A 17,926-nucleotide genomic window follows, 5' to 3' on the forward strand; every position below is an offset into this window, starting at 1 on the left:
ATTGAGCCTAACTGTTTCTTTACTTTTATGAGGCCGTAACACCCAGACAACCTGACAAATTGGAGCTAAATCCACATTATAAGCTACCATGTGTCCTTTTGTAAAAGAACTGAGGCAAATTGAAATGATAAACATTTAGATTTTAATTTTATGGTTTTATAAAAAGGCCCCATTTATGTTTGGATGTTTTCTCTGACACTAGAGAAGATAACAGCATATCAGGTTTGTTGCAGTGAAAATATTCTGTCCAATTGAGACACTGGGAATTTCAATAAACACTGTTTTACACAAAAGACGACATTGAGTCAGAGTCGGGAACATCATTAGGACAAAGCATGTAAGTGAAGTATGTCATTTGGTTTAGTGAGGGATCCTGAGGGGTTGTATAAGAGTATAAACAAGGTAAACAAAAGATTGCACAAGAGAGACCAATACTCAGAATCTCCTGATTATATCATTGTTTTATTGAAAAGTCCATACTGCTATAAAAACATCAAATGAGGTGCTCGGTGTACAGAGAAAACATATGCATGTGTGCGTTTTATATATGTACATAAACTAAAATCCCGAAAAGTAAAGTTGTTTTCAACAGCTGGCTTCAGAGATTTATCTATATTTGGACGTCTCACTTAAATGGACACCCCCTGGTAAAGTGGAACAGGTACACCGTACAGGATGCGTTCAGTCAGAATCATCTTTATTGGCCAGGTTCGAACATTGTCCAACAAGGAATTTGACTCTGGTAATTTCGCTCTTTGGTGATAAAATAGAATAAACGGTAAAACAAATGTGGAATTTCTATTATACAGAGTAAACAGTATAAACATTTAAGGTGCAGCAGTTTGAGGTAGAGAGAGAAAAAGAAAAGAAAAAGGGACAGTTCTGAATAAAAATAAACATAACCTATTTACAATTTTACAGGGCAATTATACAAAAAAAATACAAAAAGATTATACAAATTATACAAAGAAATACACAGTGAGGGGTGCAGCTGAGGCAGACATGGTTGTCAAAGAAGGTGCTAGATGTTTTTTTGCACGTGATTGGTTACTCTGAGACTCTGTGCCAGTCTCTGTGCCAATTATACCAGTTATGTTATGTTCCAGTTAGATGCAATACTGGAAACATAATTTTCAACACGATTTTTCAACACATTCAGTCCCGATTTGGAGCATCAGATGCATTCTGATGAAACAAAACCCGTTCTTTTACAAAGATTGGTTGGAGAAAGGGAGTTGGTGTGTTCTACACTTTATCTTGCAAAAAATAAAAACCACTTCATTGAATGCTTATTTCTTTCTTTCTTTCTTTCTTTCTTTCTTTCTTTCTTTCTTTAACTATCCATTAAATGCGTCAGCAGTTTAACATGGATCAGTTTATTCTGGATGAAAGAGCAGCGATCATGCAAAGCAGATCTGCGATGGACTGATGTGGTCTTGTCTGATTGCTTTCTCATTGGCTGCTTACAGTTCGCTTTTAGTGGCTGGAAATAATTAAGGGGCAGGGATTTAAGTTTTGAACGAAAACGCACGTATTTTACGCGCTCCATACGCGCGTCTTGGACGCGCGTCATTGTTGCACGAAACGGCGTTTTTTCCGAGCGTCTTTGAACGCGCTTTGAACGCGCGTAAAAAGCGGCGTTCAATGACGCTCGGAAACGCGCGTTTTTTATAAAACGCCGCATTTTACGCCGTTTTTTGTGCTGAAAACGGCGTTTTAAACGGCGTTTTATTCGATAACGGGCTAAAACAAGCTATCATTATGGCCCTTATGGCTTGCCATAGGTGGCGTTGGTGTAACGCGGAACCATAAATCAGCCTTCAGTGTGTCTGCTGTTCTGAACACGTCTCACGTCTCCGACACACAACTTTTGCGGTATGCGTTCATTGTTGTGTCTAAAAATGATGCGCAGTGCCCACCCAATCAGAAACAGTACAGATATTTTGTGATATTTTATATATATATATATATATATATATATATATATATATTTATATATATATATATATATATATATATATATATATATATATATATATATATATATATATATATATATATATATATATATATAAAAAAAAAAAAATTATAAAAAAATAAATTATCTCCATAACTTTGATTGGGTGGGCAGGACGCACGTTTGGGTGGGCACAGCCCACCCCTGCCCCCCCTAGAACCGGCCTCGGCGTGCACACACACAATAAATCAGGATTTTTTTGTGCGCATGTTATTTTCGGCTTTTGAACGCACGCACACTTTTAGTATGAATCCTACGCACTGTTTTATAAATGAGGCCCCTACTGTAGTAGTAGTACTAGCACTGTTGTGTACTGTAGTAGTAGTACTAGCTCTTTCCTGTACTGTAGTAGTAGTACTAGCTCTGTCCTGTACTGTAGTAGTACTAGCTCTGTCCTGTACTGTAGTAGTAATACTAGCTCTGTCCTGTACTGTAGTAGTACTAGCTCTATCCTGTACTGTAGTAGTAGTACTAGCTCTGTCCTAGACTGTAGTAGTACTAGCTCTATCCTGTACTGTAGTAGTAGTACTAGCTCTGTACTGTACTGTAGTAGTAGTACTAGCTCTGTCCTGTACTGTAGTAGTAGTACTAGCTCTGTCCTGTACTGTAGTAGTAGTACTAGCTCTGTACTGTACTGTAGTAGTAGTACTAGCTCTGTCCTGTACTGTAGTAGTAGTACTAGCTCTGTCCTGTACTGTAGTAGTAGTACTAGCTCTGTACTGTACTGTAGTAGTAGTACTAGCTCTGTCCTGTACTGTAGTAGTAGTACTAGCTCTGTCCTGTACTGTAGTAGTAGTACTAGCTCTGTACTGTACTGTAGTAGTAGTACTAGCTCTGTCCTGTACTGTAGTAGTAGTACTAGCTCTGTACTGTACTGTAGTAGTAGTACTAGCTCTGTCCTGTACTGTAGTAGTAGTACTAGCTCTGTCCTGTACTGTAGTAGTACTAGCTCTGTCCTGTACTGTAGTAGTACTAGCTCTGTACTGTAGTGTAGTAGTAGTACTAGCTCTGTCCTGTACTGTAGTAGTAGTACTAGCTCTGTCCTGTACTGTAGTAGTAGTACTAGCTCTGTACTGTACTGTAGTAGTAGTACTAGCTCTGTCCTGTACTGTAGTAGTAGTACTAGCTCTGTCCTGTACTGTAGTAGTAGTACTAGCTCTGTACTGTACTGTAGTAGTAGTACTAGCTCTGTCCTGTACTGTAGTAGTAGTACTAGCACTGTTCTGTACTGTAGTAGTAGTACTAGCTCTGTCCTGTACTGTAGTAGTACTAGCTCTGTCCTGTACTGTAGTAGTAGTACTAGCTCTGTACTGTACTGTAGTAGTAGTACTAGCTCTGTCCTGTACTGTAGTAGTAGTACTAGCTCTGTACTGTACTGTAGTAGTAGTACTAGCTCTGTCCTGTACTGTAGTAGTAGTACTAGCTCTGTCCTGTACTGTTGTAGTAGTACTAGCTCTGTCCTGTACTGTAGTAGTAATACTAGCTCTGTCCTGTACTGTAGTAGTAGTAGTACTAGCTCTATCCTGTACTGTAGTAGTAGTACTAGCTCTGTCCTGTACTGTAGTAGTACTAGCTCTATCCTGTACTGTAGTAGTAGTACTAGCTCTTTCTTGTACTATAGTAGTAGTACTAGCTCTGTCCTGTACTGTAATAGTAGTACTAGCTCTGTTGTGTACTGTAGTAGTAGTAGTACTAGCTCTGTCCTGGACTGTATTAGTACTAGCTCTGTTGTGTACTGTAGTAGTAGTACTAGCTCTGTCCTGTACTGTAGTAGTAGTACTAGCTCTGTCCTGTACTGTAGTAGTAGTACTAGCTCTGTCCATCAGCTCCATCAGCACCATGGAGAGATCCATCAGCACCATGGAGAGCTCCATCAGGACCATGGAGAGCTCCATCAGCACCATGGAGAGCTCCATCAGCTCCATCAGGACCATCAGACTCAACATCCAGGCTGATCACCGTAGAAACGGGCAATAACACGTGCAACAACTAAATGTGCAATATCTGTCTGAACCTCACACTCATTCTACCTGCTTTTTTTTGCACTGTTTTTTTTCCTTCGCACTATTTTTAATCTCCAACGCAATGTATATATTATATTAGATTATGTCCATAACTTGTAATTATATATAAATTTTACTTTTTACTTTTGTACCCCCTTCCCTGCAAGTGTGTGTTAAGTTACTGCTGCTGAAAAACACGTGTTTCCCCATTGAGGGAGAATTAAAGGATAATCTTATTTTATCCTTCCATCATCCATCCATCCATCATCCATCCATCCATCCATCATCCATCCATCCATCCATCCATCCATCCATCCATCCATCCATCATCCATCCATCATCCATCATCCATCCATCCATCATCCATCCATCATACATCCATCCATCCATCCATCATCCATCATCCATCCATCCATCCATCCATCCATCATCCATCATCCATCCATCCATCATCCATCATCCATCCATCCATCATCCATCCATCCATCATCCATCCATCCATCCATCCTTCATCCATCATCCATCCATCCATCATCCATCCATCCATCATCCATCCATCCATCCATCCATCATCCATCATCCATCCATCCATCATCCATCATCCATCCATCCATCATCCATCCATCCATCATCCATCCATCCATCCATCATCCATCCATCATCCATCATCCATCCATCCATCATCCATCCATCATACATCCATCCATCCATCCATCATCCATCATCCATCCATCCATCATCCATCCATCCATCATCCATCCATCCATCCATCATCCATCCATCATCCATCCATCATCCATCCATCATCCATCCATCCATCCATCCATCATCCATCATCCATCCATCCATCATCCATCCATCCATCATCCATCCATCCATCATCCATCCATCCATCATCCATCATCCATCCATCCATCATCCATCCATCCATCATCCATCCATCCATCATCCATCCATCCATCCATCATCCATCATCCATCCATCCATCATCCATCCATCATCCATCCATCCATACATCATACATCATCCATCATCCATCCATCCATCATCCATCCATCCATCATCCATCCATCCATCCATCATCCATCATCCATCATCCATCATCCATCATCATCCATCCATCCATCCATCATCCATCCATCCATCATCCATCCATCCATCCATCATCATCCAGGGAGGTACCATGGAGGGAGGTAACTCAAACCAGAGAAAGAGAGGTAACTCTAGCGCGTTTCACAAAGAGAGGTAACTTAAGCTCTCAGTTACCGTAGTAACAGACTCTCTGAATCTAACCTGGTCAGGGATATGAATGAACCTGGAGTTTCTCTGCGTCTCCGCCTCTTTCAGAGCCACACGCACATTTGATTTCCTCATTCATTCAGTCAGCAGGCGAGTTTTGGCGAAGTTCTGCCGTCTGTCATTAAAAACAGAGTCAGTATATATATATTAGAAGTCCATTGTCACGAACATGGCATGTCCTTTTGATGAAGACACAATTGATGAAGGTGCAGAATTAATGCGCAGAGAATTAAATATTCGTCGGGAGATGGTTATCAGACCGCGTAATACATGTACATTATACATAGTCTCATTACAGGCAAAGCAATATTTGTTAATCCTTTATTTGTTATAATTTTGATGATTGAATTGTTTAATGATTTCATAATATATTCAAATTTTTTGCGATTTTTTATTTGGGGTTTTCATAAACTGTGAGTCATAGGCTAATCATCAAAATTATGACAAATAAAGGCTTGAAATATCTCACTTTGCATGTAATGGGAAATAATATTTGTTTCACCTTAAATTGAATTTACTACGAATGAAGTTTTGCAATATATTCACATTTTCCGACCTCCACCTGTATATTATTACATGAATAAATAAGAGCATAATACAGGGGTCTCCAACTCCGGTCCTGGATCCACCTATCCAGCATGTTTTAGGTGTCTCCCTGCATGAAGGACAGCAGCAAAGTTGAATAAAATATCTATTTTTCATTGAAGTACCCATCTTTCTCGTGTTTATTATCATTTGCCACATAATTAAAGCAACCTCATACTAAATTTAAGAAAACAATTTTTGCATTTTTTTGTCATATAATTTCATCCAAAACTTGTATAAATCGAAATATATGTTTCTTTGAGTGGCAGCCCTGTCATGGCTTGGCGGACAATAAGTTCTGGTACCCGACCGGACTGAACAGCGCCATGCACAGGTGCTGCAGGTTAGGTTCAGTCAGCTGCAGAGATGAGCGGACCTCAGCAAACCTCCATGAGCCGTTTCTTTACTGGTTGTTCGAGTAAAAGAAATAGTGATGAACAAGTGGAAAATCCTACCAAAAAGAAAAGCAAAAGCTTTAATCGCAAGTACGACATTATGTATATAAAATACGGATTTGTTGCAACGGGCGATTTGGAGGCGCCAAACACACTTTGTATTTTATGTGGAAAAACGCTCGCCAATGAAGCAATGAAGCCATCCAAGCTTCAAAGACACTTAAATACAAAACATCCTTCTCTCAAAGACAAACCAGTGAAAGGAAAAAACGTGAGTTAGATTTGCAGAAGCAAGTTTTAAAGGCCACAACATCAGCTAACTTCGCTGATGATAGCCTGCATTTTAAAATGCATTGTTTTTTTCTAAAATGTTTATTAAAATTGACATAAATTGTCAACCGGTCCCTGAGCTTTTTGTTTATACTTCTGCTGGTCCTTGGCACAAAAAAGGTTGGGAACCCCTGCACTGGTTCCCAAACCTTTTTTGCCAGGCCCCCCTTTTGTACATCACAGAATATTCGAGCCCCCCCCCTACGACCCCGACACAGACACACACACACACACACACACACACACACACACACACACACACACACACACACACACACACACACACACACACACACACACACACACACACACACACACACACACACACACACACACACAGACATCTTTTGCATTCAAATGCGAGTGCAATTTATTTCATTTATTGAACATATGTGCTAAACAACTGTCCATCTCTGTAAAAATAGATTTTTAACCTGACCAGCTCACAGAGATTGAAACAACAACAATACAAACAAAAGCCAAAATCTGAACATTTGCTCTACAACCTGTATTTGGTCTTGATTGAGGCCACTGCAGAAATACATAGGTAGGATGTGGCAAAAGGAAGAAGACTGGCCAGGAATCTCCTGCCTAGCAGTGGCTAATCCTTCTCCACTCCAATCGTAAATGCAGCCAGTGTGTTTGACTTAAAGTGCAGCATCAGTGTTGAGTCAGAGGTGACATCAACGAGTTCTTCCTCCTCTGCAGGGCTGAAGTTGTCAGGTGATGTTGCACTGAAGGGGTCTCTGATCCAGTCCTATTCTTTGTAATCCTCTGGAAATGTTCCTGAAGAGCAGAGATATGAGCTGTCATGCATGGGATCACTGTGTTTTTCAGCTTGTTGACCTCGATGAATGACTTCAGGTTCTCAAACAAGTCTATATTTCCCTCCTTCACTCGCTGCTCCCACATCTTCATTTTTCTCGTTTGTATCTGCCAGATGTGGAAGGTGTGTGGGTTCCCTGCATCTGCAGATTTAGTTCATTGAGTTTCAGAAACATGTCACTGAGTTCTGCAAGTTTCATGATGAACTTCTTATCATTAAACTTGTGAGCAAGATCACAACCCTCTTCCTCCAAAAAGATGCAGATCTCATCCCTGGATAAGGCTTTTCCAGGTGACAGCCATCGGGCCTCACTGTGAAACTAAACAGCTGTGAGGTCGGAGCCCATTTCCTCGCACAGCGCAGGAAAAAGCCGGGTTTTTATGTAGTTAATTGCGGCAATGACGTCGTTCATTACGTCGTTCATGTCGGGGCTCAGCTGTTTAGATGCAGCACCTCTCCATGTATCATGCAGTGCATTCACTGCTCGTTGGGCGTGTTGTCTTCCTAAAATAAGTCACTGTCATGAAACTCGGTTTGTGGTATTTACTGAACCAGCTTGCAACATACACGTCTTATATCCGTTTTCAGACTTCTTCTTCTAACATCGTTTACCTGTAACAGTACGCCCCCTACTGGTGGGACTATTAGGTACTGCAACATATGTGTTACTGCTGTTATCTCCAAATAACTAAATGTAAGAACAAGGAATATAACCACAGGAACAAATGCAAACACAGGGTCTGCTGCGATACCATAGGGGAAGACGCTAGATGAGCTTGCAGCTCCTCGTTTCCCAGCCGTGGCCTAAGCCCCGTCTGTGCAGATTCCCACACAGTTCCCACATTTCAGATCGGCATCTTTCAGATAAGTGTCAATGATTTTAAACATTTTATCTGCCGTGTCTCTGCTGTTGATTTGTTTGCAAAATAATTAATCCTCCTTCATGTCTGCATCAATGAATCTGACATATGTGATCAGTAAACACTCCTTGTTCCAGAGGCTTCATCCATCCTAGAGCGAAGTGGCTCTCGTACCTTCTCATTAAGTTGCTCCTCCATGTTCATATCATCAATGTGCCTGGCGATGGTATTGTTGGACAGAGGAATGGCCTTTAGTTTGCTGGCTGATGCTTCATTAATCATTGTTGAAACTATATCAAGAGCAGCGGGAAGTATTAATTCCTCCACAATAGTGTGCAGCTTTTACATTGAGCAACTCTGTATGCAACTTTATATGAAGCGAGTTGAGCATTGGAGGCTCGGACTTTTGTGAAGCGACTCTGTTGTTCACGACAATTAATAAGCTTTTTACTGAAGAAAATCCACTGGCTTGTCTTTGTGCCCAGGATGTATCGTCTCCAAGTGACGTTTTAACTTAGTCGGCTCAAACTGTCACTAGCTAATATTTTAACCGGCTAATATTTTCAAACACACGACACATGTGGTCTCTCCTCATCACCCCCCGTTGTACCAGTGAAACCAAAGGCAGGATATGCCTCGTCATGTTTACCTTTCCTTCCTTTGGTAGTTGACACATTCTGTGAAGATTCATCCTTTACGTTTACTGGCCGAGAGTCCTGTCACAAATGTATCCATTGTTTCACTAGCGGTGATGAAGTTAGCCTCGTCTACCTTCCTGTAGCGGCCGGTAGTTGTGGAGCTGAAGCAGCAGGTCCTGGTTAGATTCCTGAAGGTCCTGGTTAGATTCCTGAAGGTCCTGGTTAGATTCCTGAAGGTCCTGGTTAGATTCCTGAAGGTCCTGGTTAGATTCCTGAAGGTCCTGGTTAGATTCCTGAAGGTCCTGGTTAGATTCCTGAAGGTCCTGGTTAGATTCCTGAAGGTCCTGGTTAGATTCCTGAAGGTCCTGGTTAGATTCCTGAAGGTCCTGGTTAGATTCCTGAAGGTCCTGGTTAGATTCCTGAAGGTCCTGGTTAGATTCCTGAAGCAGCAGGTCCTGGTTAGATTCCTGAAGGTCCTGGTTAGATTCCTGAAGGTCCTGGTTAGAATCCTGAAGCTGCAGGTCCTGGGGCCTGTACTACGAAGCAAGTTCAACATATCCAGGATATATTTTCCTTATCCAGATTCACTAAGCGGGACAATTGCAATCACGCTAAGCGGTCACACGACGGTGGTTATCAACTCGGTAGATCGACCCAGCTTTCTCCAATCTGGATATGAGCGCGTGCACATAAAAGGGGCGGTGTTTTCAGCCAATGACCAATCGCAAGCATGGAGAAGTCCGCTGTCAGAGCCGCTTATTTCAGTAGCGAAGAGCAAACAATAATTTTACGGAAATATGATGAGTATAGGCATATAATACAGGCAAAAAGCAACACAGTTGCAGCTGCAAAATGCAGGAAAGACAGCTGGCAAAAGATCGCTGACTGTATAAATGCGTAAATTCATAGGGATATAGGGGTTAATCTGTGCCGGATCCTGCCGGAACAAGATCCGGCACCTCTCGATTTTGGCCTCCCTGCGTTCCGGGACTTATTTGGGCAGATCCGGCACCTCTCGTATATATAAAACAATAATAATATAAAAAAGTTTTTTTTAATGTATAAAAAATAATAATATGCATAAATTCATTTACAGAACAAATCCCAAGCATTTCATGGTGTTTATAAAGATTTAACGTCATTTGAAAGAGTCGGAGATTTGTTGATGCAATGAAAAGATGGGCCAGCAAACCACGCCCCCGACCAAAAAAACTTTGGAACTTTGCTGGATCTGGGGAGCAAGCAGCGAGCAACGCAAACATGTCAAAAAGACAGCTGAATTTACTGTCTTTTTTCAAAAAGAAGGAAGAGTTGCATGATTCTTCAAAACGAATCAGAAAAGCAACAAGCGGCGATGAGGGCAGCTGCAGCGGAGCACATACACATGAATGGATTTGTGTCGGTTGCTGTGGATTATGTTCTCACTACAAATAAAAAAACGGGCTGAAGCCCCCCATAATTTGATCTCAGCCCCCCCAAAATTAAGAGGACATTTTTCCCTTTCCAACGATACCAATATCGTGTTTGTACAATTTAAAACGGCGTTATTTTGGGGTTGATGCAGCCGCGTCGCTGCTCCATTCCCAGTTCCGAGTTCCGACTTCCGAGGTACGCACATGGGAGCAAATAAAAAATAAATATAAAAACATAATTCAAAGCGGTAAGTAGGCTCACTTTCATATCTTAGAAATACAACAAGTACAAGGCTTTAGTGTTTCTATCACTCTCTGTTTTAGGATATCAGTATACAAAAGCACAATGAAATAGCATTGACATTACTTGCAGCAAACAGAAAAAAAAATGACAAGAAGAAGATCGGAGGGATCCTCTCACGATCCGCGCACCGAGCTCCACTGGATTCTCTTCGAAAGGGCATGCCATTTTCCAAGAGAGCTGATTGGTCAGTGGGCGGTGCTTTTACACCCGGCGATCTGTATCTCGAACATAACCTGCTCCGGAGCAGGTTAGCTGTTCAGCATAAGTTACCATGGCGATGTACCCCGGTAAGAAGTGAACCACCGTCGTAGTCCTGAAAACCCAGGGTTAAACCTGAAGTTACCTCGCTAACCCCAAATCCCGCTTCGTAGTACAGGCCCCTGGTTAGATTCCTGAAGGTCCTGGTTAGATTCCTGAAGGTCCTGGTTAGATTCCTGAAGGTCCTGGTTAGATTCCTGAAGGTCCTGGTTAGATTCCTGAAGGTCCTGGTTAGATTCCTGAAGGTCCTGGTTAGATTCCTGAAGGTCCTGGTTAGATTCCTGAAGGTCCTGGTTAGATTCCTGAAGGTCCTGGTTAGATTCCTGAAGGTCCTGGTTAGATTCCTAGAGGTCCTGGTTAGATTCCTGAAGGTCCTGGTTAGATTCCTGAAGGTCCTGGTTAGATTCCCACCGGCCAGACCACTTCATGTCCTTCCCCGTCTCTCTTCCTCCTATTTCCTGTTTCTCTCTCTCTGCACATACTGTATTAAAGGCAAAATCTTAAAGAAATAAAAAAAAATATTTAAAAAAACAGATGAGCGGAAGAAAATGGATGGATAGATGGATGTGAAGTCAAATATAAAAACATTTAGAGACAGAATCAAGAATAAAACAAGAATAATTAGATAAAAACCTAATTTATTATCAAACATCAACAATCCAGTAAATGATTTAATGTTAAATGTGAAAAAGATCAAATAAAAATAGAATAAACCAAAAAACGAAACAAGAGCCAGAATCTTCCAGCACTACGAGCTGGACCAGGACTCAGACCTGGACCAGGACCAGGACTCAGACCTGGACCAGGACCAGGACCAGGACTCAGACCTAGACCAGGACCAGGACTCAGACCTGGACCAGGACCAGGACCAGGACTCAGACCTGGACCAGGACTCAGACCTGGACCAGGACCAGACCTGGACCAGGACCAGGACTCAGACCAGGACTCAGACCTGGACCAGGACTCAGACCTGGACCAGGACCAGGACCAGGACTCAGACCTGGACCAGGACCAGACCAGGACCAGGACCAGGACTCAGACCAGGACCAGGACCAGGACTCAGACCAGGACCAGGACCAGGACTCAGACCTGGACCAGGACCAGGACCAGGACTCAGACCTGGACCAGGACCAGGACTCAGACCTGGACCAGGACCAGACCAGGACCAGGACCAGGACTCAGACCAGGACCAGGACCAGGACCAGGACTCAGACCTGGACCAGGACTCATCATCATCATCATCATCATCATCATCATCATCATCATCATCATCACCATGGAGACTCTGAGGAACCAGAACCAGAGTCCAAGTCCAGGATCCAGCAGAGACAGTTTCTCTGACCGGAGACTCTGGAGACTAAACTGGACCCAGAGACACTGAGGAACCAGACCTGGACCAGGACCAGAATCCAAATCCAGCACAGAGAGGTTCAGTGAAGGTGGTGTTGAAGGTGTGGAGGTGGATCAGTCTGTCAGAGACGACTTTATAGAAGGACAGAGTTCCAGCAGGAACGTCCACGTAAACTGCTACTCTGCCAGAGTCTGGACATGGAGATGAGGTGATGGATGATCTGTTATTGTGATGGACATGGTACCGACCACCTGGAAAACAGTCCAGCCTCCAGGAATGATCGTTTCCTCCAAACCAACAGTCAGAGTCTCCTTTCCTGCTGATTATTTTGTAACTCACTGATACAGAAACAAATCCGCTCCACTGGAACTCCCAGTAACAGCGACCCGTCAGAACTTCTCTACACAGCAGCTGAGGAACATCAAACCTGTCTGGATGATCAGGATACGACTGATCCTCCACTAACCTCATCTTCCTGTTGTCGTCAGACAGTTGGATGTTTTTGTTTACTGTGTTTGTGTCGATGGTGAGTTGACAGGAATCTGATGGAGAGAACAAACAAGCAGCTGCAGTTATTATTGATCAGTTATTGATCACTGATGGATTCATGAACGATTGAAGATGGTTGAATAAAAACACACTTACACTTCCTCAGACCTGGTGTCAGCCATCGTTGTCCAGCAGGCTCCACCCTGGAAGGAGGAGGAGGAGGATCAGACCAGCTCAGTCTCTCTCAGAGGAAGCAGAGATGTCAGAGCCCCCCCCCCACATCACCTGTTGGACACTCCCGTATCCACAACACCCCCCCCCCATCACCTGTTGGACACTCCCGTATCCACTACACCCCCCCATCACCTGTTGGACACTCCCGTATCCGCTACACCCCCCCATCACCTGTTGGACACTCCTGTATCCACTACACCCCCCATCACCTGTTGGACACTCCTGTATCCACTACACCCCCCCCCCCATCACCTGTTGGACACTCCTGTATCCACTACACCCCCCCCCCCATCACCTGTTGGACACTCCTGTATCCACTACACCCCCCCCCCCCCCATCACCTGTTGGACACTCCTGTATCCACTACACCCCCCATCACCTGTTGGACACTCCTGTATCCACTACACCCCCCCCCCCATCACCTGTTGGACACTCCTGTATCCACTACACCCCCCCCCCCATCACCTGTTGGACACTCCTGTATCCACTACACCCCCCCATCACCTGTTGGACACTCCTGTATCCACTACACCCCCCATCACCTGTTGGACACTCCTGTATCCACTACACCCCCCCCCCATCACCTGTTGGACACTCCTGTATCCACTACACCCCCCCCCCCCCATCACCTGTTGGACACTCCTGTATCCACTACACCCCCCCATCACCTGTTGGACACTCCTGTATCCACTACACCCCCCCCCCCCCATCACCTGTTGGACACTCCTGTATCCACTACACCCCCCCCCCCCCCATCACCTGTTGGACACTCCTGTATCCACTACACCCCCCCCCCCCCATCACCTGTTGGACACTCCTGTATCCACTACACCCCCCCCCCCCCCCGTCACCTGTTGGACACTCCTGTATCCACTACACCCCCCATCACCTGTTGGACACTCCTGTATCCACTACACCCCCCCCATCACCTGTTGGACACTCCCGTATCCGCTACACCCCCCCCCCCCCCCCCATCACCTGTTGGACACTCCTGTATCCACTACACCCCCCCCCCCCCCCCCATCACCTGTTGGACACTCCTGTATCCACTACACCCCCCATCACCTGTTGGACACTCCTGTATCCACTACACCCCCCATCACCTGTTGGACACTCCTGTATCCACTACACCCCCCCCCCCCCCCCATCACCTGTTGGACACTCCTGTATCCACTACACCCCCCCCCCCCCCCCATCACCTGTTGGACACTCCTGTATCCACTACACCCCCCCCATCACCTGTTGGACACTCCCGTATCCACTACACCCCCCCCCCCATCACCTGTTGGACACTCCCGTATCCACTACACCCCCCCCCCCCATCACCTGTTGGACACTCCCGTATCCACTACACCCCCCCCATCACCTGTTGGACACTCCTGTTTCCACTACACCCCCCCCCCCCATCACCTGTTGGACACTCCTGTTTCCACTACATCCCCCCCCCCCCCCCATCACCTGTTGGACACTCCTGTTTCCACTACACCCCCCCCCCCCCATCACCTGTTGGACACTCCTGTTTCCACTACATCCCCCCCCCCCCCCCATCACCTGTTGGACACTCCTGTTTCCACTACACCCCCCCCCCCCATCACCTGTTGGACACTCCTGTTTCCACTACATCCCCCCCCCCCCCCCCCATCACCTGTTGGACACTCCTGTTTCCACTACATCCCCCCCCCCCCCCCATCACCTGTTGGACACTCCTGTTTCCACTACACCCCCCCCCCATCACCTGTTGGACACTCCTGTTTCCACTACACCCCCCCATCACCTGTTGGACACTCCCGTATCCACTACACCCCCCCCCCCCCCATCACCTGTTGGACACTCCCGTATCCACTACATCCCCCCCCCCCCCCCCCATCACCTGTTGGACACTCCTGTACCCACTACACCCCCCCCCATCACCTGTTGGACACTCCTGTATCCACTACACCCCCCCATCACCTGTTGGACACTCCTGTATCCACTACACCCCCCCCCCCCATCACCTGTTGGACACTCCTGTATCCACTACACCCCCCCCCATCACCTGTTGGACACTCCTGTATCCACTACACCCCCCCATCACCTGTTGGACACTCCTGTATCCACTACACCCCACCCATCACCTGTTGGACACTCCTGTTTCCACTACACCCCCCCCCCCCATCACCTGTTGGACACTCCCGTATCCACTACACCCCCCCCCCCCCCCCATCACCTGTTGGACACTCCTGTATCCACTACACCCCCCCCCATCACCTGTTGGACACTCCTGTATCCACTACACCCCCCCCATCACCTGTTGGACACTCCTGTATCCACTACACCCCCCCCCATCACCTGTTGGACACTCCCGTATCCACTACATCCCATCACAGCCCGGAGCAACCACCTGAGGTGGAGGAAAACCCCACACCTGTGCCACCATGACTACCAATAAGTTATAGGCAAAACGATATTTATTCACTTATAAAGATGAATTAACAAATTATGGTGCGTGTTAGTCTGTAGAGTCAGTATAAAAGTTAGTTTTTATCGGCCAGATTGGGATGCTCATGGCATATTTTGCACCTAGGGTTGCCAACTTTCAGAAATAGAAATAAAGGACGCCCCGATTTCAGCAGCGCAGGAGCCAAAAAAAGCCCCAAAACTTCTAAACTGCATAAAAATGTGTTTATTTTATATGAAAAAACGTCAGCCAAGGTGTAGAATATTGCTTCAGGTGAAGAATATGGTGTAAAAGTTAACTTATTTCAATAATTCAACTAGAATATGGTGTAAAAGTTAACTTATTTCAATAATTCAACTAGAATTTGTTGTAAAAGTTAACTTATTTCAATAATTCAACTAGAATATGATGTAAAAGTTAATTTATTTCAATAATTCAACTAGAATATGGTATAAAAGTTAATCTATTTTAATAATTCAACTTAAAAGGTGAAACTAATATATTACCTAGTCTTATTACATGCAAAGCAAGATATGTTGAACCTTTATTTGTTATAATTTTGATGATGGAATTGTTTATTGATTTCATAAAATATTCTCTAATTTATTTTTTATTTGGAGTTTTCATAAACTGTGAGCCATAATCAGAGAGCAGCGTTTTGCTGGTGCAGGAAACTGCTGCATGCAGTGACGGACACTGGCTGATTCATGGTTCCGCGTTGCACCAACGCAGAGCTTACGGGGTAGGATACGCAGGAACGCCAACGTACGGTACGCGTCGCCGCGTAACATCATGCAGCCACTTCTCGGCGAACACACATTTTCTGTTGGATTCGGGTAGTGGTTCAGTTTGGCGTCTCTTTGTAGTTGGTGGTGGTGGAACGCCAAAATAATTATTTAATGGCGCTGGCTTCTTGGACATTTTGACGAGACGTGTCGGGGTTTGTTCAGTAAAGCTGCTTGTGATGATAGATCCTTCCATCTCTTCCTGCCCAACCCACCGCCGCAACGAGCATGGAGGGGGAGTAAGGACGCGCTGTGATTGGCCGTACCAACTTTGAGTGGCAGTTCTGGGGAAAAGCTCTCGCAAAAAAAAATTTCATATTAGTATTCTGGTCTGGCCACAACCAATAATATGAGCCCCAGCTGTTGGTACGCAAAAGCGCTTCGCAGCACAAGATTGACAGCACACTGTGGATTTTGATGGCGCATGCGCTCTGGCGGCCCACTTATGTGCAGCCGTGTGCATAATGCAAACCTGACATTTACTTCTAGTTCAGTTTGTGGAAAATGGTTGGCCTGGCTTTCTCTTTAAAACTTAAACAGTTATAAAGCATTACAAACTGTAACAACATTACAAACGTACAATATTGTTTTGTATTTTGTTTCTTTCAAATAAAAGACAATTTTTTCCAGTCATATGTTCCTCATTCAAGGTTGTTGAAAAAATACTGCTATAATATTGTATAGTTATCGAGACCTCAATCTCATGTATCGTACCGTATCGTAAGATTAGTGTATCGTCACACCCCTAGTCCTACCTGAGTGTGTCCTACCTGAGAGTGTCCTACCTGAGAGTGTCCTACCTGAGAGTGTTCTACCTGAGAGTGTTCTACCTGAGAGTGTCCTACCTGAGAGTGTCCAGCCTCCAGCAGGGATCATCCAGTCTAGACAGAAGCTTCCCTGCTGACTCTCCTGGATGGTTGTAGCTCAGGTCCAGCTCTCTCAGGTGGGAGGGATTGGAGGTCAGAGCTGAGACCAGAGAAGAACTTCCTTCCTCTGAGATCAGACAGCCTGAAAGCCTGCAGACACACAACACAGGTCTGCTGCATGTCCTCTGCTCAAGTGTCCTGCTGCAGACATGTTTAGCAGCATGTTCACTGGACCTGGAAAAGACTTGAATGAATCCTGACCTGAGAGACTCCAGTTTACAGTGTGGACTCTCCAGTCCAGGACACAGCTGCTCCAGTCCAGAATCCTGCAGGTCGTTGTTGCTCAGGTCCAGTTCTGTCAGACTGGAGGACTGAGAGCTGAGAACTGAGGACAGAAGTGGACAGATGTCCTCTGAGAGGTGACAGCCACTCAGTCTGTAGACGGAAGAAAAGAACAACAACCAGGTTATTTCACTGTTATGGAAGAAAATGTAGTTGTGTCTCCAACTGTTCTGCTGGTCTCAGTAAAGTTTGTGTTAAATCACATTTCAGCAACAAACAACTCAAGCTGCTTCACAGGATAAAAACGTGAAAAGTAAAGAGGAAAAAATAAAAATCAAGAGTTTAGTGCAGTTGGCAGACTAAATAAAAGGTGGAATTTTCTACTACAATTTAGTCCTGAAATTAAAAGCTTAAATCTGAATCCAGATGGCTTCAATAATCCAATAAAGGCAGCTGTAAATAGAGGTGTAATCTGGATTTAAAAGAACTGAGGGTTGAACCTCCAACGTTCCTGCAGGTTTCTGGAAGGTTGTTCCAGATCTGTGGAGAATAGAA

At 44.8% G+C, this 17,926-nt stretch overlaps 1 protein-coding gene across 1 annotated transcript in view; it reads right to left on the bottom strand.

The window, feature by feature from the left end:
* LOC133418372 (NLR family CARD domain-containing protein 3-like) overlaps positions 1 to 17,926 on the bottom strand; it is a 170,944-nt gene that overhangs the window by 141,920 nt on the left and 11,098 nt on the right. The window contains exon 8 of the mRNA XM_061707005.1: positions 17,351 to 17,524. Coding sequence (XP_061562989.1) covers positions 17,351 to 17,524 — 174 coding nt within the window. The remainder of the gene's footprint in view (positions 1 to 17,350; positions 17,525 to 17,926) is intronic.

The sequence above is a fragment of the Cololabis saira genome, chromosome 2, assembly GCF_033807715.1.
Source record: "Cololabis saira isolate AMF1-May2022 chromosome 2, fColSai1.1, whole genome shotgun sequence".
In the NCBI taxonomy this organism is placed as follows: Eukaryota; Metazoa; Chordata; class Actinopteri; order Beloniformes; family Belonidae; genus Cololabis; species Cololabis saira.